Below are 25,151 nucleotides of genomic sequence, written 5' to 3'. Positions count from 1 at the left end.
TTGAGTTGAAGGAAACCTGACCTGAATCCATGGCCTGTGTACTGACAAGTGGTAAGCAAACAGAAGGAGCAGCTCTGAAAGGGATTTTGACAGAAAGATGCCATCTCATGCATGAGACGCATACCCCGAAATACAAACACTGTCCAATCAATATCACAGTCCACCCCCTCACCGAGGAACGCAGGCCATTATTGCAAAACTGAACTGATTTGTCAATAAACGAATGCACTATTAAAACACATACAAACGTGCTTGTTCTCTTTTACAATGTTAAGTTTGGTTTTACATGCCTAGCATCGTGTGCCACCGAAACATTCCAAAGATTAAGATTGAGGTTATTTCACTTGATTTGTTTACACTCAGTAGCAATATTCACGACAAATATTAGTTTAATACAATAACAATGGGTGTGGGAGTTTAGACATACATTTATGACCTGTGTTGGTGTAATTCTGGGTATCTGCAGGTATATTGAGTATGTCCATCCTTCCTAACACCACGCTTCTGCCTTTGCAGTCCTCTCATCTGATGTTACAGGAGCCATTTTGCATCCCTCCTTGCAGGCGTTTGGATTAACTACACTTGGGGATACAAAATGGTTCAATCAGAAGTCCAACAGACAATCCGAAGAGAGTAAAAGAAGTTTGGCTCACCCAAGTAATCAGAACGGAGGATGAGAGAGACAGAGGGATTGTAAATGGATCCTGCAATATTTCAGAGGTTTGGCTGTGGACAATTTGTAGTTTTATCAAAAGGCAACAAAGGGGTTTTACTCATGTCAAGTCAGAGGTTGTTCATCGGTATACATGTACATTTCTGAACTCAAAACTCCCAGCAGTTAACTGGCAGATTTCTGCGTGATCGCGGGCTGCCCCAAAGTTGGAGTTCCTCGTTTTTTGTGTTAAACTGAGTTGTGCGCAAGTTGTGGATTCTGCCAAAGTGCATCTACCCGCTTCCCCAATCTCTGCTCATCTGCTCCTCCCCCCCCCCCCGCTTTCTCATCCGTCTTCTCCTCCACCTAAAGCCTGCGTTTTGTCTCGCGTCGTGCCATGTCACAGAGCCAAAAGCAGCACGTGAAATCCGTTTCTGGATTGATTAAACTGATTATAAACCTGATAAGAGTCTCTGAGTGTCAGGCAGCCTCGTCCATCTTGTATTCTGATTGAAATGCCCTGATTTTTTTCGAAGACACTTTTTTTTTTTTGTGCTGTTGAGCGAGCTAGAACTAAGTTGGCCGGCTTTTATGTGGACTAACATCGCAAAATTGACCCTGTTTTTTATTTTCCTAAAACATAATGATTCAGCTTTTGTCATATTTCGTAGGATGGCTTTGGAAACATTACCCAGCCAGTAACTTTTGAATTCAAATTCTCTCGTGGAGCCATATGACAAAGCGTCGGAGGATTAAATGTTGCTTGTCTGACCGAGGTCGAGTCAGCACTTTCTTATGCAGCCACAACCCTTGTGACGCGGCGTTAGCTGACGCAGACATCGTGTTAACGGCAAAGAGACGGAGAGAACTAAAAGCTGAGTAACACTTCTCGCTTCTCCTCCATTGTTTGGTTTGTCTCTCTCCTCCACTCCCAGATCATGCAGCATGTGGATTTTTTTCTGATTATTCAAAAGCAAACATTTTACATCAACATCACTACAGCTTTTGAAATGGCATCTTCAAACATTACTCTGATTTTGTAACACAGAACTTGTTTTTCCATCTCAACTGTTCTTTGTTAGTAATGCCCTGCATACTTATTGCATCATTCTTCTTTAGTGGAGCCTCAGTATAAGTACTGAGCCACTTAAATACACAGAAGACCCTTACGACAACACCGTACACCTTGGAGCAGCCATTTTTAAATGTTTGAAATGCTGGACCCAAACCCAGAAAATGCAGTTTTTGCCCTTAGAGAGAATAAAGGCTTCTTCAAAACATGTTAGCCCTGTGGTCGTAAGAGGGACAAAGAAAACATCATTATATGTCTCACAATTGTTTTTGGACTCTTTTTTTCTGGTCTGGTATCCAGACTCAAGTGAGGAACAAAACTTGTTGTGAGGGGATCCAGAGATGATGGACCTATTTCAGGCCCCGCCCCATGTTTTAAGAAGCATTGCTTTGAAGAGCTCAATAGTCTTAAAGCTACAGTAACACAGCACTGTACAGGTCTGAAGAGCAGAAAAGTGTTTGGCCCCTTGCCACAGGCCTTCATTTGGTGAGCACAGCGCCCCCTGCAGGAGACACAAAGTCAACAGACAGTCTCATCAATTAGCCTCTCCGTCGGCGAACGACAGTTCAATCAACCTAAATCGGTCCATGAGGAAGAACGATTTTCAGCATTTTTTTTTTCAAACGATTGCAGCTTCGAGGAATAGCGTTCATTACTCTGGTTTTAATTTGCTTGCCAATGACCCCAACGATAATGTAAAAGGAGTGTGTGTGTGTGTGTGTGTGTGTGTGTGTGTGTGTGTGTGTGTGTGTGTGTGTTTGTATCTGTGTCTGTGTGTGTGTTAGTCCCCTGAAATTTCCTGTCCAGGAAGCTGCTCAGTAGCAACTCCTAGAGGCCCTGAGAGAGAGAGAGAGAGAGAGAGAGAGAGAGAGAGAGAGAGAGAGAGAGAGAGGAGACAGAGACAGAAAGACAACAGAAAGAGAGACAGACAGACAGATGTTTCTCTCCAAAACAACTACATCTTCCTCCGACCAAGATCTATAAATCACTCAGGTTCTTGATGACGAAGAGGAAGTGATGGAATTTGGTGACGGTTGGGCCAGCACAGGTACCAGAACTCCTTTAGGACAAAGTGGGGCAGGCTGGCCCTTTAGATCAGTTTTCCCATGCCATATGCTGTTTGCTTCATTCAAATCAGGACAGAACCGTATTATTTATAGATCTTGCTTTTAGAACCCAAGAAAAATGGGCTGAAACAAACTGGAACAGACCAAACCGGTCAAAGTTAAGAGCAGATGCCAGGCCAAACCAGTAGATTCCAGGGCTGATCAGTGGTTACCAGACCAGACTAATTGCCATCCTCTCTCTCCATTTCCCAGCATTCATCAATCAGCTTAGATGGTGAGAGGGAGAAGGTTAAAGGGGGCATCATTAGCTCTCCTTTCCATCAAGGATGATGTTGATGGATATCACCATTTGTTTCCACGGTAACCTGTAATTCCCTGTCCATCAAAGCTAGCCCACTAATCACAAAGTGGACTCATTCTCCACATGACAGGAAGTGGTGGTGGTGGTGGTCCTGCCCTTCTTGTTGAGTTTCAGGAAGCTGGGTTTCTCCATGACAACAGTGACAGACACACTGCTGCCATTGGTCTGCTCCGGAACCGTCAAAGCCCGCCTCTCTGATGCTTTGCCTGACTCTCCGTCCCTGTCGACCACAAGTATAATCATAAGTACTACCTGACTAAATGATTAAAAAAAAAGAAAAAAAAGGTACCTTTGTAAAATTTGGTTGTTTGAGTCTGAATTTGGTGAAAAATTCAAGGGAAGAGATAGTTGAGCTGAAAGGCTCCGACTTGGACCCAACAGTTTTCTTACCCGGTGTTTGGTGTAGGATAAATCACCAGGAAGCAGGCAGTGATGAAACCGAGGAGGGATCCCCCAGAGGCCACGATGGGAATGACGCGAACACTTCCCACTGCGTCAACGACGGCACCCAGACCTGAAGCCACTAAGATCTGACTGATATACACCTGCACAAATAAGGTATTATGTTAAAAAACACAGTTCTGTAGTGTATCATGGTTTACTTAAAAACAGGACAGGCAGACAGAGATGTGGAAAAAACGTGTGAATGTCCACCTGGCAGGATAAGATGGCACAGTCGATACCAAAGCCTCTCCGGGAGTTTCCAGGACTGTGCTGAATATACTGTTAGAGAGAAAGACAGAGAGTCAGAGAGACAGAGATTTAAAGACACATTTACATATTTGTATGTATCGTTCTGACAATAGTTTGGTTACACTGTAACTGTATGACTATCAATTTTCTTATAGTGCTTTGGCAATACTGTGGCCATGTCCACACGTACACGGGTATTTTTGTCCTTTTTCGTTTGCAAGAATATTCCTGTCCCCACAAGCACGGATTGGAAAAATCTTTCTGTCCACACAAATAGGCAAAAACACAACTGAGGCACTGCCAAGAGCATGTTAAACCAACAGGTGGTGATATAAACCTGACGCTAAAGCCATGTTGGCCAAACAGAAGCCTAGGAAAAAAAAGATACTGCCGGAAGATCGAGAGAGCCAGGGACAAGCTAACGTTACCTGGCTGCTGCTGTACGTCGCTTGCTCCAATGGCGCCTGGAGGAAGGCAGGAGTCGTACGTGTGGACTGACAACGAAGTTGAGTTAATTCTCAATATTACACTCGAGTATAAAGTTGGCAAAACTGCTCGTGTTCCAGAATTTATTTTTTTGGTGAGGGGATCGTGCCGTTTTGGCCTCGTCCGCCATTGTATCCATGTAGCTTCCCGTAAACCGCAGTAACGATTTAAACAAACGGCGCGCATCTGATGTCTCGAGCCAAAATCTCGGCGCATACCGTGACGTCACACACCAAAAACCCCGTTTTCCCTGTCCCCACGAATACAGAAATATGGAGTATTCAAAAATCTCCACCTAGACCAGAGTTTTCCAAAAGCTCCGGTTTTAGTGACTGGTTGCGAAGTTTGCGTGTGGACAAAAGGCCAAATCACACAGAAAAAGCTATGGTTACAAAAATACCCGTGTACGTGTGGACATGGCCTGTATCTCATTATGACCATACCAATTAAGCCCCTTGAAATGAATTGAATTGGCAGAGAGCCAGAGAAACAGAAATGTTCAGTTTTCTTTAAAGGCAGAGCTAAAGAGCGAGATGAGGTTTAATTATTTGAATATATGACTGCCATTTTGCTGTCCCTTTGGTTAAATGAAGCACTGGCTGAAATTAATAGCAGACTTGCTGTAAATAATAGCAGACTTGCTGATACAATTTACAGAAGATAGTTATAAAAAAATTTTTTTATATATATATATATATATATATAAATTCTCTTTAACTGCATTCATACTGCATTTTGTTTTAAATGGTATCTCTCCCTAAAATGTGTAATAAACACACACGACGTGACCTCTGATGCCGTCATTAAAGCAAAGGGACAGTAGCAGATGTTTAGATTGAGGTTATTTTGTGTGTGTGTGTGTGTGTGTGTGTGTGTACGTCCAGTTATTTACCGATTTTATTTCATGGTATTGGCCCAGCAGAGCGTAAGGACAGTAGGAGATGCTCATGGAGATGACACCCATGCTGCTGATCATCACCATAGCGACGTACACATTCGGGAAGATCGCCATGACGGCGGTCCCTATGAGGTGAGAATAGAAACAAGAACAAGCAAAAATGAAACGTTTACACTTTAGGCTCAACTTAATTCCATTCCGGTCTAATCTAGTCTTGTGCTTTGATGGGTTGTGTTGATGACATGGCAATACGTTCTGTTCTGCTCTGTTTCACTCTATTCTTTTCTATTTACATCACAATACCTAAAATACCTACCTATGGAGAAGCCCAGCGTTCCTAAGATATAGATGACTTTAATACTCAGCTCAAAATTATCCAGATATTTCTGAAGGATGGCTGTATGGAGGGACAAATAGAGGGAAAGAAAGTAGAAGGAAAAATGGAGTTAGAAGTTAAAATATTGCAAAAAGAACAGCCACTTAAACTTAAACTTTTACTTATGGGGGGGGGGTCAATCTACAGTGGATTACTGTAGCAAATTTACTGTCATTTGTGTGCATTTCAAGTTGCCATTGAAACCCATTTAACTTATTCTATCACAATGTGCTTGGCAGTGTGCTCTTGTACTGTCAGGTGTGTTACCTGAACATGCAGCAGCGGTCATGGCATATATAACTAGTCCCCAACATCCCATCTGGACTCCCCTATTATAGTTGGCTAACTCTGTTGAGTTAACAGCAGCCTATCAGGAGGAGAGAGGGATAAAGAGAGAGAAAAAGAGAGAGAGAGAGCGAGAGAGAGAGAGAGAGAGAGGTTAGCTTTTGTACCAGTCAATGTGTTCATGTCGATGTGTGTGTGTTTGTGTTGTATCCCGCTAGCAATGTGGAATAAGTAGCAGCCTATGGGAAAGAAAGATGTGCTCAGATATGTCTGTTGTTGCTAGCTACAACATACACACACAGACTAATAAGAAGGGTAAAGAGTTATATCTGTGTGTGGGTGGGTGTATGGATAGTTTTAGCCCATACGGTGGGATCTCCATTGTAGATGACTTGTCCCATGAAGTCAGTATAGAAGACGGCCTCGGCTATGATGGAGAACCAGGTGAGTAGGTGACACACACACAGCCTCAGCAGTTCTGGAGGCATCTTCAACATGGACAACCACAGCAGACGCACTGTGGTCTCAACCTAGAGACACAGAAACAAAGAGGGTGGACGGTGGTTGTGTGCAGGGAGAGGTAGAAAGAAAAAGAGAGAGACAGAGGCAGAGATTAAGAGATCAAGTCATGAGTGTTATTTATGCTATGTTGTCTTCTTGGGTTTATTGCTGCTTCTGCATGTCCGCTTTTGAAAACACTCCATCTATTCATTCATACCTGCTTTCCTCTCTCTCCCCGTCCCTCCCTTCTTTATCCATATCTCCCTCCCATCCAACCCTCCCTGACTCATCCATCCATCCTCAGATACATGGTACAAGATTAGGATTAGGGTCCAGGCCTTTGTCACTTTTCCCACCCTCCCTTCCCTCTCTGCCTTCCCCTGTGATTAAACTGACCACTTTAGGATTAGAGTTAAATCCAGCACATCAATTCATCCATCTCCACCTCCATCCAGCTGTGCTAGAATGTTACATCTAGCATAATGGCAATGTTTAGGGCCCACTGCCCCTGTATCAATTCATCCACCCATCTATCCATCAACCATCCTTTAGACATTCATCCAAGCATCATCCATCCTTTTATCCATCCATTTCTCACCTCTCCCTCTTCGCTCTCTGTGTCTCCACTGGATGAGTTGGTGTTTCCGCTCTGGTGCCGGTTCCTCTGCCGTTGTCTCCTCCTGTGTCTGGCCTCCACCTCATACAGGTCGTTCATACTGCGGGAGGGCTTGATGAGCAAGGCAGCATTGGCCTTACGGTAGCGGTAGCGGTGGTTTCCGACTCGGCCGTAGTAAGAGAAGGTGCAGGATGGCTGCCGATAGAAAGTGTGCCGGTGGCGACATTGCCGCACGGGTGCACCTGTGCTGGCCGCTGAAACAAAAAACAAACAAATGATGTTATTGATAAAATATCACAAGTAATTCAGCTGATTAACTTTTATTATTAGCTAGATGTCAAACCCAATGAGGATAAACCTAAATTAATCAATGATCAATCACCCTACCTTTGACCATTCCAGCACGGTGGGCCTGTCCTTTAGCACTCAGACCATTAACCCTGTTAGCATTAGCAACAGTGGCCAATAGCCGACCATTCGGTTTCTGCTGTTCATTAAGCTGGTTATTAAGCAATGCTTCCTGTCCATCATCATGTTCCATCTCCTGCAAAAATGCTGAGAGGCGGGAAATCCTTGTACCCGGAGCCTGTGACTGCTGATTGTTGGTTTGGGTGCGAAGAAGGTCCTGGCTTCCTGTGCTGCTACTGCGTCTGTGATTGGTTGGCCAGGGTGGCGAAGAGCTGCGATTGGTGGAGAAAAAGGATGCTGTCCTTGGAGGGGAGCCATGATAGGATGAGAGGCGATCGGCAAAGATGGACGGCTCTATGTATCGCAGGAACAAAGCATCATGGTCCAAGTGGTCGAGAGTGGCATCTGTCATGGCAAGAACACTGTCACTCTTACCTAGAGAGACAGAGAGAGAGAGACAAGTTTAATTTAAGAAAAGAGAAAAATACTAAGTAGGTGTATAGAGTGAGAGAATGGCTGACATGGGAAAAGAGAGGTGGTTGAGAGCAGCAACTGTCATGGCTAATAGACAGTCAGTCAAAAAGGAGAACGATATAGGAGAAGGGAGGAAAGAATAGAGAGCGAGGGAGAGAGAGAGAATTTTTCAATAATGTGATTTTGATCTTAGAAAAAAGACTAAAAAGAGATATACAGACACAAAGATGGAAAGGCACAAAGTGTGATAGTCTAAGACATGGGTCTCAAACTCGCGGCCCGCGGGACATTATTTTGTGGCCCCCTACTTGACATCAAAGTTTAGTGTTCGTGCAGCCCGCGCTTGCCCTGGGCTTTTATTTTTCACTTACGAGCTACCATAGCGCAGGCTCATGACAGCTTCCAGTGTCGCGTTTGTTGTCAAGTCATGGTGCGTTCCCGTTACGTTGGAAGTTGTACATTGGAACGACTCGGATTTCAGACTTCCACTTGAAATGTCCAACTCAGAGCTCAGAAAGTCCGACTTCCGAGCACAACTTGAACGCACCATAATGGGCAGCGCGAATTAGCAACGGTTGAAACTTGGTTGAAACTTGATTCCGGAGTGACACCAAGTGGAAGGAAAATATATCCTGTCAGCAAGTCCCAGTTATGTCTTTCTCAAAACCCGCCGTGAAGAGAAAAGTTGGTGACGAGCACCGACAATTTCAGGAAAAGTGGGAGACGGCATATTTTTTTGTTGAGCACAGAGGCAGCCCGACGTGTCTTATGTGCACCGAGAAAGTTACGGTGCACAAGGAATACAACAACAGACGTCATTACTCGACTAGACATGCTGATGATAAGTATACAAAATACCAGGGAGATGAGAGAGAGAAACGGGTCGCCAATCTTAAAACATGTTTACTGAAGCGACAAGATTTCTTCAAGAAAGCTAGCAAAGATAATGATGCAGCAGTCGAAGCTAGCTACGTGGTGAGTGAGATGATTGCTAAGTCGGGAAAGCCATTCAAAGAAGGGGAGTTTGTTAAAAAGTGCATGTTACAGGCTGCAAGTATAGTCTGTCCGGAAAAGAAGGGTCAGTTTAGCAACATCAGCCTTGCAGCCAACACAGTGGCAGAGCGCATTTCTGACCTGTCAGGTAACATATATGATCAACTGCGTGAGAAAGCCAAACGTTTCTGTGCATACTCAGTCGCTCTTGATGAGAGCACAGACATCATTGACACTGCGCAGCTCGCAGTCTATGTCCGTGGTGTTGACGACAGTTTTGAAGTGATGGAGGAGTTGCTCACAGTGATTCCAATGCATGGCCAGACCACCTCTCAGGAGATATTCCCCCAGCTGTGTGATGCCATTGTGGATGCGGGTTTGCCATGGAAGAGGTTTGCTGGAATAACAACCGACGGAGCGCCATCAATGACAGGGAGGAGAAATGGAGTGGTGGCACTTGTTCAAAAAAAACTGGAAGAGGAGGGTGTGGAGGAGGCCATTGCTCTGCACTGCATTATCCATCAGCAGGCCCTTTGCAACAAATGCCTGAAGTTTGACAATGTGATGTCTGTCGTTGTGAAATGCATCAACCATATCAGATCCAGGGGTTTAAAGCACCGGCAGTTCCGCGCCTTTTTGGAGGAAATAGAGTCAGCATATGAGGATGTGCTCTACTTCACTGAGGTACGTTGGCTCAGCAGGGGAAACGTCTTGAAGAGGTTTCTTGAGTTGAGAGCAGCAGTGAAAGCCTTCATGGAGAAGGCTGGGATGGCTGTTCCTGTGCTAAGTGATCCAAAATGGCTCATGGACTTAGCTTTCCTTGTTGACATCACACATGAGCTGAATGTACTGAACAAGAAATTACAAAACCAGGGGCAGCTTGTCAGTGCTGCCTATGACAACGTGAGATCATTCTCCACAAAACTTGTGTTATGGAAAGCCCAGCTCTCTCAGACAAACCTCTGCCATTTCCCAGCATGCAAGGCACTCATGGATGCAGGCACACCATTCAGTGGTGAGAAGTATGCTGATGCCATTGTGAAGCTACAGGAGCAATTTGATCACAGGTTTGCAGAGTTCAAGACACACAGAGCCACTTTTCAAATTTTTGCTGACCCCTTCTCCTTTGATGTGCAAGATGCCCCTCCTGTGCTTCAAATGGAGCTCATTGACCTGCACTGCAGGTCAATGAGCTTATTTGATAGCTTGTTTGTTTTTGTTGTTTTGTTTTTGTTTTTTTTAGCTTATTAGTATTCCATCTTGTCATAACAGAACCTGGTGTCCCCTTTTTGCCTCACACTGTTCGTTTGTGTTCCTGCACTTGTACTGGTACCTGTCTTGTTTTGATCACCTGTATATATATATATATATATATATATATATAAGATTGAGAACATTGGATCGGTTGTACTTTTTTTTTTTTATACTTGCAGCCCAGCCTCACCCAAACTCTACCTCCAGTGGCCCCCAGGTAAGTTGAGTTTGAGACCCCTGGTCTAAGAGGTCTAAATGGTCTTCTATTACTTTAATCTTGTCCTTTTGTGACTGGTTGACGTCAGACAAGGGAAAAAAAGGATGGGCTAGATGGGAAGAAAGAGAGAATGGGGAGAGAGAAAAAGAAAACAAGCACAAAACCATCCAGACCCACAGTGCACCTGTGCATAGCTGGGGTTTTGCTTTCCCTTTCCCGCTCTCCCACAGGATCAACCTCAACACTGATCTTTTCGTCCGTTTCGTACTCAACATTTTCTACCATTTCACAACTCTCTTCTACATCACAGAGATGCAGGACCGATTGCACCGACATTTGTTTGCGATTATGTTCCAGGGATTAGTCATATTCTAAAAGTGTCATGAGTAAAGCTAGGCCAAAGGGCCGTCCACACCAGAAATGATAATCACAACTATAATGATAATGATTTGAACATCCACACTGATATTGACAAGATTCTGTCAACGTGCTGTGTGCTCCGGCTGTGTCAGCAGCTTAAGAAAAATGATATTTATGGATACTGATGGATAAAATGGATATAGATGATGACCAATTGGCCGTGTCTGCGGGTGGGAAGCCGGATGTGGGCATGTGTCCTGGTCGCTGTACTAGCGCCTCCTCTGGTTGGCCCGGGCACCTGTTCAGGGGGGAGGGGGAACAGCGTGATCCTCCCAGGTGCTATGTTCCCCTGGCTAAACTCCTCACTGTCAGGTGAAAAGAAGCGGCTGGTGACTCCACGTGTATTGGAGGAGGCATGTGGTAGTCTGCAGCCCTCCCCGGATCGGCAGAGGGGGTGGAGCAGCAACCGAGACGGCTTGGAAGAGTGGGGTAATTGGCCAAGTGCAATTGGGAGAAAAAAAGGGGGGAAAAGCCAAAAAAAAAAATTGCTCTGAAAGAAATCCCAACGATATCATTTGTCACTGTTGTTGTCGTTATAGTTGTGGTAGGACTCTGTCATCCACTTGAATTAGAACCATTTTAAAACAATATATTTATAGTTCATACCTAGGGACAATTTAGTATGGCCGATTCACCTGACCTGCATGTCTTTGGACTGTGGGAGTAAACCGGAGCGCCCTCCCGTCTTGCCCTCCTTACGAAACTCACTGGCCGGTGTGAATGTGTATGTCGCGGCCTGTCAAGTGTGTCTCCCCACCTGCTGCCCAATGACTACTGGGATAGACTCCAGCATCCCCGCGACCTTGAGAGCAGGATAAGCGGTTTGGATAATGGATGGATGGGTATTTATAGTTAGCGTTATCATTCTTGGTGTGGACGGCCTTTAACTATATTGCTAGCTAGCTATGGCATGTCCTCACCTCTGTAATGTTATTTGTTGTCCTCTGTGTGTCTATACCTCAGTAGCAAATGTGTCCTACTAAATGTCCCTACAAAAAAGTCCCTCTCAGATCATCCATGATTGAGTGAGTGAGTGACCATAATTTGCGACACATAGTCCATGGCGCCAGTTGCGTGCACGCCATGGGAAAAACACTTACTCCTAACAAGCTCCACTTCCAGAAACTCCATGTCCAGATCCCCACGCTCTGATCGATCATCTCTGTAAGGGTCATACAAGTCAAAGCTGTCAATCGTCTCATCCTCGCCAATCATTTCCAGCTGTGGGTTGGGGCCATGCTGAAGTCCAGTTCTGCCATTGGCTGAAGGGTTGGGGTGGGCAGGATCTGGACTCTCCTAGAACATATAGGAAATTAATAGAAAAGAAGAACATATAGCAAAGCACAGAATAGAACACATTAGAATAGCTTTAATAACAGAAAATAACACTTTTACTTATTTCTAATTTTAATATTAAATCTCATCTCTTTTTCACACACACACACCTGGTCCAGTCTGTCGTGTTGGGGGGAGTACTGTTGCTCCTCAATGCTGAAGAGGTGCATGACTACAGAGATGGAGAAGAGGATGGCAGCGAAGAAGAACAGGATCTGCTCCTGGGACTTGAAGGCTACACCCAGAAAGGTGTGTGTCCAGTCTAGACCTCCAAGAGCGTAGCCTACCGCACCGCCTAGACCTAAACATCCACACACCCACACAATAAACACAGATACACACCCACAAAGAGAGAAAGAGAGACGAGAAATAATTAGTTTGGAAGACGGAGTGATTTGAACAAAGAGGAACTTGAGTGTTAAATCTTCCACACGCCAAGGTAAAAACAGACGTGTGCAGATTTATATTATTAGCTACAAGGTGTGATGGGTTCATGAGTGTGTTATACAGGTGCAACTCTGTGGTGAGTTGCACCTGACTTGAGTCAGCATAACTGGCTCCAGACAGGTTCAATGGTGGCTGTGGTCCCACTAAGACCAACACCAGAGTCTGAAAGAGAGCTGAAGACTGTGAGGATGCATCCCCAGCTCTCTACCCTGCAAGCCTTTTAAATGCACGTCTGTGTTTGGTCTCTTACGGGGTGTTTTGCCTTCACCTACCACTTGTGCTTGTGCCTCTGTGGCTGAGGTCTGCGACAACGACATCGTCATATTCTTATCAAGGTAATATGGTGTGTGTGTGTGTGTCTATTTTACCTGCTGAAGCAGCATGGATGTTGAGCGCCATGTCTTGTTCTTCCGTATCTGCCACATCAAGAAGGTAAGCTCTGATTGGTCCCTCTGTGGCGTCCGCACAAAAATCCAATACCACCACGCCCAGCACGGTAAGAATGATTCCTATAGGCTGGTTCCCTTGCTCATCACCCAGTGACATACCTAGTACATTGTGGATAGAAGGGAGGTAGAGAATTTAGTTCACAATGGTGCAAAAATGCATAACCATGCATACACAAAAAATATAATCTCTCTCTCGTCTCTTTCTTCTTCTCTCACTCTCTCGTCTCTTTCTTCTTCTTCTCTCTCACATCTTTTTTTTTCTCTCTCTCGTCTTTCTTCTTCTCTCTCTCACTCTTGTCCCTTTCTTCTTCTCTCTCTCTCTCCCTCTCTCTAATACACACACACACACACACACACAGTTCATAGGTCATTGCACATCTCCCACAGTGCTTCGAGTGATGTGTGTATGACCCTGTCTGTGTCATTATGATTGCAGTCTTGTCCACACTGATGTTTATGTGTTACCCCCCTTTCACACTGGCCAAAAACCCGCTAATGTCTGCCTTTGGTGGTCAATGGTAGATTGACTACAAGCGGATGTTAGCGGGTTTCTGGCCGGTGTGAAAGGGGTATGGTGTCTATCTAAGGCCAACCACTGCCAACCACCTTTACATTAATTTTTTCTTCAATTTTCCCCCTTATTCTTCCCCAATTGTATCTGGCCAATTACCCCAAGCTGTCCCGGTTGCTGCTCCACCCCCTCTCTGCCAAATCGGGGAGTGCCCCGACCTACCAGAGGAGGCACCAGTGCAGCGACCAGGACAAATACCCGACTTCCCACTCGCAGACACGGCCAATTGTGTCTGTAGGGATGGCCGACCAAGCCGGAGGTAACGCGGGGATTCGACCCGGCGATCCCCATGTTGGCAGGCAACGGAACAGACCGCTACGCTACCCGGACGCCTTTACATTCATTTCTGTCTGGTGTCATTCGTTATAGGATGTAGAGTTTACCTCTGGGGCGAGAAGCGCCCAGTTTTGAACCCGGGGCCTTGCCAATATGATGTCATGATGCACAGCCACACAATCAATCAAACCAAACCAGTACTGCACTCTTCTAAACTGCGAGAGTCCCACTTCCAGCTGTGTTACTGTAACAGACCTTCCCTCCACTGCAACAACACCTGAGTGCACCAAGGCACCACTTCCGCAAGAGACTTCATCTCTGTGACGTTTAAAGACTGTTGGGGTGTCAACGCCGTCAATTTGCCATGGCGTGTTCGCTCTGATGAAAAAATGTCAGCCATCACTGCTGCACGTATGATGTTTTACACAGGTTCGAGGAAAGGTGTTGAGGAAAAATTGAAAAGTCGAACATGGAAGATGAATGACGTGAATCTGAGTAATCGTCCATTTACTAAATCGTATCTAAAACAATTCATTTAAAACAGCTTGGAATAGGTTGAAGCACTGTGTGTGTGTGTGTGTGTGTGTGTGTAGGAGAGAGAGAGTGTGTGTGAGAGAGAGAGAGAGTTTTATTACAGATCGTCTGACACAGCATGACTTTACAAACTGATAGGAACTCCATTTATGTGTGTGAAACAAAGACTTTTCATAGTAGGAGAACCAGTGTGTGTGTGTGTGTGTGTGTGTGTGTTTATGGGACAATGGAGTGGCGACGCTAGTCACTAGCCCAGCAGACAGACAGGAAGTTAATTGTGATTGGTGGAGAGCGGGGAGCAAACAGGAAGCATTTCCCTGTGAACTGCCTGCTCCTGCGTTCCCATGTCAACACACACACACACACACACACACACACACACACACACACACACACACACACACAGGTTACTACGGCTTTCCCATGTCACCAAGCGGCTCGCACATGCTCACGTATACACACACGGAAAAGTATACACAGTTTCTGTCTTTTTGCTTTCCTTCTGTCCTCTGTCTCACAAAGATACAGGTCACTACTGCTTTCCCGTGTCACCAACCAAGTTGAAGAGTTCTCACACACACACACACACACACACACACACCTCTGTCCCTGGCGTCCTCTCAGAAAGCCTCCGTCAGCTGTGTGCCTCACATCTTCATGGGAGCACATCACACATCCATACAGAAGGACGGGGATGTGAGCAGCTCTCGGGGAGGTTTCCAGAACATACCGCTTAACAGTCACTATCACGCTGCTTGATACGACAACTGTCTTTAAGCTCCATTTAAATCAACTGATAAATGTAAGCCACATGATAGAGAGGCCAAATTCCGAGGCAGTTCGAGAGGCACTTCTGCCCACAATAAGGACCATCTTTGTTTTCCGTTGAATCGGGGCATGTATGGCTGGTACTGTCTTAACTGCCATGTTTAGCCGAAGGGGAGGCGCAGTGGTCAGCACAGTCGCCTCACAACAAGAAGATCCTGGGTTCGAGCCCCTGGGTTGTCCAACCTTGGGGTCGTCCCGGGTTGTCCTGTGTGTGGAGTTTGCATGTTCTCCCCGTGTCTGCGTAGGTTTCCTGCAGGTGCTCCGGTTTCCTCCCACAGTCCAAAGACATGTAGGTCAGGTGACCGGCCGTACTAAATTGTCCCTAGGTGTGTGTGTGTGTGTGTGTGTGGGCCCTGTGATTAACTGGCGGGCCGGCCTATCCAGAGTGTCTTCCCACCTACTGCACAATGACTGCTGGGATAGGCTCCAGCATCCCCCGCGACCCTGAGAGCAGGATAAGCGGTTCAGATAATGGACGGACGGATGGATGTTTAGCCGACACTTTTAGCCACACAAATTAACTGGACACTGGTACAAATCTATATCATAGACGCATCATAACCGAGAGTGCATGTTATGTCAAGTGCAAACATGGAAGTCTGCAACAGGTAGATGGTAATGTGAGTTACAGTGATAGGGGATGCAAATAATAACTGTTAGTGGACAATGTCATAAATCAGTATGACAGTCATGCAGAGGAATATTCTGCTGTTATACATTCACTTTATTTTGTCCCAGGTACCAAAAATCTATGTAATTTGCAGGGGGGGGGGATATCACTGCTAGTTTCATTTCCATGGTCTGAAAATGATAATTCTTGCTTTCAGCAGAGGTGATATTTCCAAGCAGCGATAAACCTGATGTCAGTAATTTAAATGGTTTTGAGGAATGCAGGTGCGATGAAAGCACTGCTGTGAAGCTCCTTTTTGATGAGTGCAAGCGAAAAGATAATTTTCTCCTTTCAGGGTCAAGTACAGAAGACTGTACTGGCCAGAAACACAGCAATTCCCCTCCCAGCATCTTTCCTGATATAAACTAATTATTTTATATAAATCGTGTTTTATATACTTATACATAGTTGTTGTACAAGTCACCAATATTCATTAACTTAGAAAGTTGCTTGTCCTCAGGATCAATCCATCCATCCATCCATCCATCCATTATCCAAGCCCCTTATCCCAATTGGGGTCGCGGGATGCTGGAGCCTATCCCAGCAGTCACTGGGTGGCAGGCAGGGAGACACCCTGGGCAGGCCACCAGTCCATCACAGGGCCAACACATTCACACCTAGGGACAATTTAGTATGGCCGATTCACCTGACCTACATGTCTTTGGACTGTGGGAGGAAACCGGCGCATCCGGAGGAAACCCACGCAGACAAGGGGAGAACATGCAAACTCCACACAGAGGACGACCCGGGATGACCTCCAAGGTTGGACTAGCCCAGGGTTCAAACCCAGGACCTTCCTCATGATCAATGTTCCGCTTATCTGAAAGCACTGCGGCCCAACTGGACTGGTTCAGGACGTTACTTGCGTATCTGAGCATATGAGACTGGAGGTCTATCGCGAACCTGGATTTCTATATCCCGTGTCACATCTTCAGTGTTTCCTGTTTCTGTCTGTGGACCTGTTGGTATCTCAGTTGATGTGTGTATATTCACAGTACGGTCCTGAAGGAGGAGAGGTTATTAACACGGTTCTGACTCCAACCAGTTTAATGATTTGCAGACTGCTGAATCAATGTCATAATTGCTATCCTGACTAGTCACTGCAGAAACCCATCGATTACACATGCTTAGAAAGTGTAGTGTGTGCGTGTGCTTCCGAACAACACATAGTTAATGACACATGACACTGTGGCCGGAACTATGGCGATATAGATAATCCAGAGATCAATATCTGTGTGGGATGATTGTCAGCTAATCAATATATTTGATGGACTTGTGTGTGTTGGAAAATATATGACCTTGGAATGACATTTTGCTGATATAACAAGCCGAAGGATTTGACCGGGAACCGGGATAACAATCTCAGGGGCACACTGCCCAATAGGTCGAGCTCTCAGCACACTAATAATGTTCAAATGTTCTTCCATTTCCTCAGTAGGACTGTGCTGTTGTGGTACTGTAACCCAGAGGGGGGTCAGGGTTAGGGGTTAAATTCCCACCTGGGGATATCCATGCGTAATGCGAGAGTGTAAAAACAGAAGTGGCAGGCAGTCTTCAGTGTTTTCAAGGGTATTATTTCACAAGTTTAACCTTCATCTTTAATTAAAAGGTGTATTGGCTGTTGGATCGCTGGACATTTTTGAGTCCTGCTGACATTGACATTTCTCAGCCTGCCATTATCAAGTGTGTGCATATCCGTGATTTGCCAATTCAACTGTGACATTATATGGCTTGCCAACGTGTACCACCAGCCTAGATTTTGGAGCCAGGTGTGACATTTTGTTTTTTTAAACCAGCAAATTCCCTACTGTTAGTTGAAATAAAATCTGGAATCTGGATCTATGAAATCCATTTAAAGGATCTAAAATAAGCATGATGAAATGGCGCAACAGCCTGTTCATCACACTGCGTAGACCAAGAGAAATGGAACTGGCGCTTTGCCGGTCACTCAGCAAGATTTCCTCTGAATAAATATTTCAACAATGACAGAGTGAATAAGAACTGCTGAGTGAATTAAAGTATGTGTGTGTTAGTTTGTGCGAGTGAGTGGGTGTATTTGTGAGTATGTGTTTGTGTGTGTGTGTGTGTGTGTGTGTGTGTCGCACTACATCAGCTGAGATGGACTGGCCACATCCTCTGCATATCTGACTCTCGTCTCCTGAACAACTCCTTTACTTTCAGCTTGTGACTGGACGTCGTGCCCCAGGAGGCCAGAAGAAGCGATATAAAGATAACATCAGAGGCGTCGTAGTGGTCTATTCTGTTGCCTACCAACACGGGAATCGCCATTCGAATCCCCGTGTTACCTCCGGCTTGGTCGGGCATCCCTACAGACACAATTGGCCGTATCTACAGGTGGGAAACCAGATGTGGGTATGTGTCCTGGTCACTGCACTAGCGCCTCCTCTGGTCGGTCGGGGCGCCTGTTCGGGGGAGAGGGGGGAATAGCGTGATTCTCCCACGCGCTACGCCCCCCTGCTGAAACTCCTCACTGTCAGGTGAAAAGAAGCGGCTGGTGACTCCACATGTATCGGAGGAGGCATGTGGTAGTCTGCAGCCCTCCCCGGCTCAGCATAGGACGGGGGAGCAGCAACCGGGACGGCTCAAAAGAGTGGGTCATTGGTCGGATACAACTGGAGAGAAAAGGGGGGGAAATTCCAAAAAGGCCCCGATCAAAAGGTTTGGCATCGACCTTAACACCTGGGAACAAGCAGCAAAAAACAGGGAGGCCTGGAGACTGCTGGGCACCACAACCATGACCTCCACTGTGCTGCTGAAAACAAGCACAGACTCACAAAGCACAGTTACCAGAAAGACCCAAACCACATCCTCAGCCCCTTCCTCACACCCTGGCCCACATCGCCCCAAAACATGCAGCTCCAGGATTGGCCTCTACACCCACCTGAAGACTCACAAGGATCTAGAAGGAGGACAGTCATACTTGACCCCGAGTGACCGCCGATGATGATGGTGTGTGTGTGTGTGTGTGTGTGTGTGTGTGTGTGTGTGTGTGTGTGTGTGTGTGTGTGTGTGTGTGTGTCAGTGAGTCAATGAACGTGTATAAGGTGCCATCTGGATTTAGCAGTTGCTGAGGCACATGCTCACTTTCACTCACACACTCACCTATCAGTGATCCGTTGAGGAACAGTGCCACTCCCATCAGCGTCCCGATACACAGCGCCAGGATGAAGGGTCTCCTGCGGCCCCATCGCAGAGTGCAGCGGTCACTGGCTGAGCCGATCAGGGGAGTGAACAGCAGACCAAGGATTGGACTGAGAAACCAGGTCAGACTGTAGTACTGCTCCGGGAGACCTGGAGAGACAGACACAGAGACAGACAAGACGGTGACGCAGGGCAGATATTTAGAGAGGGACAGAGAAGAGAGAGAAAAAGAGACAGAAAGAATCCTAGACGGCAAGTTTGACCACAAGTTACAGAAGGGAACTGCAGCAGATCTGACATTTTCACTGCGTGGGATTAAGTTCGGATGATTTGTCTTCGCCTTGGACTCCTTTTTCATGGAGAAGCTGGGACAAGTAACATCCTGACAATGAGAACGAGTCATGATTTCTGTCTGCTCAGTTTAAAAAGAATATGGACGGTCGTTGTCCTCATCTGTAAAAGAGAAATAAGTCATTTAGAGCTGGCTTGCTCCATTCAGAGTCAGGGCTGCAGCGGTCTTCTCATTTCATTCATCCATCGGTGAAAATTGAATCAGGCCCAATAAAGACATTATGGTGATGATCAAGTTCACATGTTGATGGTGTTCAGCGTTACATCTATTTCCTCAAGTCTGAAATCTTCCTTTCATTCGAAATGACGAACAAACACAAAAGAACCAAAGAAAAAGGGCAGTGTGAGGGGCAAATGTTCAGTTGGGAGATTTATATTCTGTTTAACGTGGAGAAAAATGCCCATCTGCGTTGCTCAATGTCAGGCCTTCCTTGCACCACATCCGCCCCAGCCATCACCTGCATGGATCTGCTACGGTTTATCCTGCTCGGTGACTGACAGATGAATAAACTTTCCTTTGCACAGTGTTACAATATGTGAGTAGTTGTACCCAAGTTTACCAACTAGTATCCGCCCCCCCCCCCATTTCTCTCCAATTATACCTGACCAAATACCCCCTCTGCCGATCCGGGGAGGGCTGTAGACTACCACATGCCTTCTCTGATACATGTGGAGTCGCCAGCCGCTTCTTTTCACCTGACAGTGAGGAGTTTCGCCAGGGGGCCGTAGCGCGTGGGAGGATCACGCTCTTCCCCCGGTTCCCCCTCCCCCTGAACAGGTGCCCCCGACCGACCAGAGGAGGCGCTAGTGCTGCGACCAGGACACATACCGTACCCACATCCGGCTTCCCACCCGCAGACACGGCCAATTGTGTCTGTAGGGACGCCCGACCAAGCCGGAGGTAATACGGGGATTCGAACCAGCGATCCCCGTGTTGGTAGGCAACGGGATAGATATTTCTTGGCATTTGAGTTTTCCCAGACTATCACACTTCCATAACTGACACAGCTGAGTGGAGTAACTCACACAGTTGAGTGAACTGCAACTGGGTAAGTGCTTGTGTCCTTGTTATCGCTCATAGATAATCCCATTGCCTTTTCCCCTGCCAGGGGATTATACACACACACACACATTTTGTGTTAGGAAAACACAGGAGCAATACAAAATGATCGCAAGGTACACACACACACACACACACACACACACACACACACACACACACACACACGCAGACAGACGCACGCACACATGCAGACAGATGGACAGACGGATGCGCACACAGACGGACACACACACACACACACACACACACACACACACAGACAGACACACAGAAACCCCATAAAGAAAGACCTTCATTACGAGACAGATAAAAACACATCAAAATATTAAGCTGTGTGCCTGAGTAAACACAAGCCCAGTCATGTACGCTGGCAAAGCCCATCTGCCAGTAGTACCACACACCGCCTGCAAAACAGGTATCGCACGCACGCACGCGCACGCGCACACACACACACACACACACACACACACACACACACACACCCTGTGGCAAACTATACACCTTTCTTAATCCACTCTCCAATATTCCTTTATACAGCCATCACACCATCTGCACAAAGACACACACCCACACCCACCACTTGTCTTAACCACACACACACACACACACACACACACACACACACACACACACACACACACACACACACACACACACAGACACAGTGAAGTCACCTGTTACCCAACCACCAGGAACAGTGACTCACTTTGTTTACCAAACACAAAATGTAGCTCAAAGTGCTGTACATGAAGACGGATGTAAAAACAAGGAAACGGTTCAGATTAAATTGAAACGAATAAAAACCAACAGGGACGACGCATGTAGCAGCGCAACAGTTCAGGAGGTATAAAACACAGCGTATCCAGCGTATCTAACCAGTCTCACTGCACACCACACACAGTAAGACTGGGAAATAAATACAACATAAAGGCAGCGGGGGGGGGGGGGGGTCCCTCCATATGTACCGTTTCGGAGACGTACTTCCGCGTTTCATTTTACCAAACCGTTTTCACGCAGAGGAGTCTGGACCGCTGCCAGTCCAGCCTAATTAATTAGGACGTGCGGAGGGCCGCCTCCACGCGGCTGAAATAAGCTCGCTGTGAAATTGTTGATTCATAGTGAAACTCCGACTGTCGGCTCCAGTTAGCCGGCGCGGCCGTCCTCGGAAACGGACCCGAGCGAAACGAGGCGATAACCTTGACTAATCCGCGTCAGCGGCTCTGCCCTTTGCATCGCTGGAACGGCGGCGCTGATTTTCAAAAGAGGGCGAGAGAGAGAGAGAGAGAGAGAGAAAGAGGGCCCTCAAAGAATGCAGACGATCTTTTAGCTAATGGGAGTCAGAAGGATGGCCGCTGATTGAATTAGAAGTTTAACGTTGTCCTGCCATCAGACATTCACCCAGTGTGCCTCGCCCAAGAAATGTGAGTGCAATTATACGGCGTTTGGCAGCCACAACATCCTTCCCCTCATCCGTACCAGACACCACAGAGACTTTCCACCTTAGAGAGACGGTTCAGAAAGACGGACGCGATACATATTTGTTTTAAAAAAAAAAAAAGGAAAAGGATGTACCCACATCATCATCATCAGAGAGGGAGAGAAATCTAAGAAACGCAAACTCTGTTGTCTAATAAACCCATAAATTCCACTTTTTCTTAGTCATAATTTACTGTACAGGGTGATTTGATTTGAATTTGTTGGTTGATTGTGGAATTTATTTGATTTAGTCTTATTCTGTTTCTATCCAATTTATGTTTGGCAATACGTGCAACTTGTAAACCATGCCAAAAAAGCTAACTGAACTGAACTGAATTGAACAAACTGAATTTTGAGACAGACTGTCAGACAGACAGACAGAGAGACTCAGATAAAGGGAAAAGGTGAGAAGAGACGGAGACAGGGAAGGGGGTATTAAAGACAGTGGCAAACTTGACCGAAAGACTATTATAGGTTCGTGTCTTATATTTTGAGTGTACAAATCAAAACGTTCTCCTACATGTGAGACAAATGGCGCCGTCATACATGATTAGCTTGGCTAACTGTCCCCTAACTGCATCACAGTCCATCAAACGCCGTTCAGAATCGTTGCAGACTGGATTCCTGTGCAGCGTGGCTGGAGGTGCAGCGTGGCTGGAGGTGCAGCGTGGCCGGAGGTGCAGCGTGGCTGGAGGTGAAGCGTGGCTGGAGGTGCAGCGTGGCCGGAGGTGCAGCGTGGAGGCGACTCGGGGTGGGATTCGTGATGTTTTGGCTGTCTCATTACCGATACCGCTGGATTACACCGCACGCTTACGTCTCCATAACAAAGACTTCCCAGTTCTTTGTTGACCTTCACATCCTGCAGCCAGTAGTTTCTAGCATTGTGGGCTTTAAAAGGCAGGTTATGAGTCACAATATGAAACGCAATGAGAACGCCGTCTCAATAAAGCTCCCTTACTGATAGCCTCGTCGCGCAGGCATTATTACTATTGTCTGCCGTTACTACTGGTGTGTATTACTGTGGGCTTGACCCCGTTGCCGCGGTGACCAGGTCTTGGGAACCTTGTCACCACGGAGACTCCATCACCTCCACTTCCTGTCTCCTAATATGGCCTTGTCATTCATACAGCACTTCCTGTCCTGGGGTTTGTTCTTGGAAAAAAAGTTTGTTCTTTAGACTGGGAAGTTTTTCTCTCCCTCCCTCCCTCCCTCTCTCTGACTCTCTCACCCTCTCTCTCTCCCTCACCCTCTCTCTCTGACTCTCTCACCCTCTCTCTCTCCCTCACCCTCTCTCATCCTCTCTCTCCCCCTCACCCCCCCCATCATGTTCTTCAGTTCTCTCTCTCATACACACACAGTGTACCTACGTAAGGGTATATACAAGCAAAAGAAAACACACACACACACACACACACACACACACACCAAGAAGTCAAACGGAGCCATAAAATAGGAAACAAAGCAGCAGATAGGAATCAGCCTGTCTGTCTGTGAGGGTTTGTCAACATCAAAACAGGAAAAGAAAGTCTTGTAAATAGTTCCCACACAAATACACAAAAACAAGACACCTGCGAATCCCCGTCACCACGCGCTTTGCTTTCTTCAATCCGCGTGCTCGCTCACACACACACACACACACACACACACACACACCAGATTAAAAACAAAAAAAGCAGTGTTTTGTTCCCACACAAACACACACAGACACACACACATGCGGAACAATACTGAGAGAATTTAGGAGCAGGAAGTATTTACAGAGAGATGGAGCTGTAGAGAGAGAAAATAAATGAACTGAGCGAGAGAGAGAGAGAGAGAGAGAGAGAGAGAGAGAGAGAGAGAGAGAGAGAGAGAGAGAGAGAGAGAGAGACTTCTCTGTTAGCAAAGCAAAGACAGTGGCACACCGAGTAATTATAGACAAAGATGGAGAGAGAGAGCAAGAGCGAGAGAGAGACAGAGAGAGAGAGAGAGAGAGAGAGAGAGAGAGAGGGAGAGAGAGAGAGGGAGAGAGAGAGAGAGAGAGAGAGAGAGAGGGAGGGAGGGAGATAAAAGAAGCGAGAGAGCTGTGGAAGAAAGAGCGATTAGACAGAGAACACACAAAGGCAGCGGGAGGCAGAAGGAGAAAGCAAGACGGAGAAATGAAAGGAAGTGAAGGACAGGTTGAGAGGAAGAGGGGAGAGACGAGAGGGTGGATAAGAAAAAAGGGATTAGGTGATTGTGATGAAAATACAGGGAGGGAAGGGAGAGTGAGTGTGTGTTACATAAAAAGAGGGCGACAGGACACATGCGAGGTGTGTGTGTGTGTGTGTGTGTGTGTGTGTGTGTGTGTGTGTAGCAGATCGCGACAGAGGTGGACAGGGAGACAATAAACAAACTTGGGCTGTCAGATACAGTGAGGGCTGTTGACTGATCGTGGGAAGGAGAGACTTGCAAATATGCCCATCTATCATCAAAGCACTCATTTTACTACACACATTTCCTCCAGACAGACAGACACAGACACACAAACACACACACACACACACACACAATGGAGCTCAATGTTAGTCTCGGAATACAGGCTGCTCATTCATCTAAACTGCCACTAGGTTACAGTATGTGTGTGTGTGTGTGTGTGTGTGTGTGTGTGTGTGTGTGTGTGTGTGTGTGTGCGTGTTTCTCACGAGTACAGGGAAAGGGAACTACAGCAGAAGTCATGGTGTGCCGCATTGTTTTCGAGCTGGCAAAACTCAAAATGTGGTGGATTAGACATAGCCGCTTTGAACTTGGGGGATTTTCAAAATCTTTAACTCTCTCTGGAAACTGGAGAATAACGTCTCTCTTTCTCTTATGCGGCTAACTAAGTCCCTTCAATAGGAGACAGGAGAGACCCCCCCCCCGCCCCGTATTTTCAGAATCATGTGACAAATGAAGGATTTGATGCTGAATTCCAGTAAGTCAAAGGATAAATTCCTTAGTGGTTTTTAATGTGACAGTGGGACAGTTGTATGGGCCAACTGTAGACCCGTGAAGCAGATCCGAGAAAGATTCAAGGACTTGAATCTGGTGGTAGCCACACAGAGGATGTCACCATCAGGACCCTACTGTATGGTCCAGTATGACCTACAAATATAGCCTAAGGAACTTTATACTGAATTTTGTCTTTTTAAAGCTATAAACACAGTTTGAGCCTCATGATGGGTGGGGGGGGGGGTCGTCTGTAGGCCTGTTCTTCTG

The 25,151-nt window shown here is 46.3% G+C and overlaps 1 protein-coding gene across 1 annotated transcript in view; it reads right to left on the bottom strand.

Moving 5' to 3' along the window:
• Positions 1-3,104: 3,104 nt before the first annotated feature.
• Positions 3,105-25,151, bottom strand: part of LOC130128864 (solute carrier family 45 member 4) — a 38,500-nt gene continuing 16,453 nt past the window's right edge. Inside the window, exons 2-14 of the mRNA XM_056298628.1 lie at positions 19,007-19,195; positions 12,924-13,103; positions 12,219-12,409; positions 11,874-12,069; positions 7,395-7,850; positions 6,990-7,261; positions 6,259-6,420; positions 5,873-5,972; positions 5,546-5,626; positions 5,224-5,354; positions 3,807-3,875; positions 3,543-3,697; positions 3,105-3,372 (exon numbers count right to left, since the gene is read on the bottom strand). Coding sequence (XP_056154603.1) covers positions 3,192-3,372; positions 3,543-3,697; positions 3,807-3,875; positions 5,224-5,354; positions 5,546-5,626; positions 5,873-5,972; positions 6,259-6,420; positions 6,990-7,261; positions 7,395-7,850; positions 11,874-12,069; positions 12,219-12,409; positions 12,924-13,103; positions 19,007-19,195 — 2,363 coding nt within the window. The 3' untranslated portion in view covers positions 3,105-3,191. The remainder of the gene's footprint in view (positions 3,373-3,542; positions 3,698-3,806; positions 3,876-5,223; positions 5,355-5,545; positions 5,627-5,872; positions 5,973-6,258; positions 6,421-6,989; positions 7,262-7,394; positions 7,851-11,873; positions 12,070-12,218; positions 12,410-12,923; positions 13,104-19,006; positions 19,196-25,151) is intronic.

The sequence above is a fragment of the Lampris incognitus genome, chromosome 18 (assembly GCF_029633865.1).
Source record: "Lampris incognitus isolate fLamInc1 chromosome 18, fLamInc1.hap2, whole genome shotgun sequence".
NCBI lineage: Eukaryota > Metazoa > Chordata > Actinopteri > Lampriformes > Lampridae > Lampris > Lampris incognitus.
Note: the sequence above shows the minus strand (reverse complement) of the source record. Positions and strands in the feature narration are given on the sequence as shown.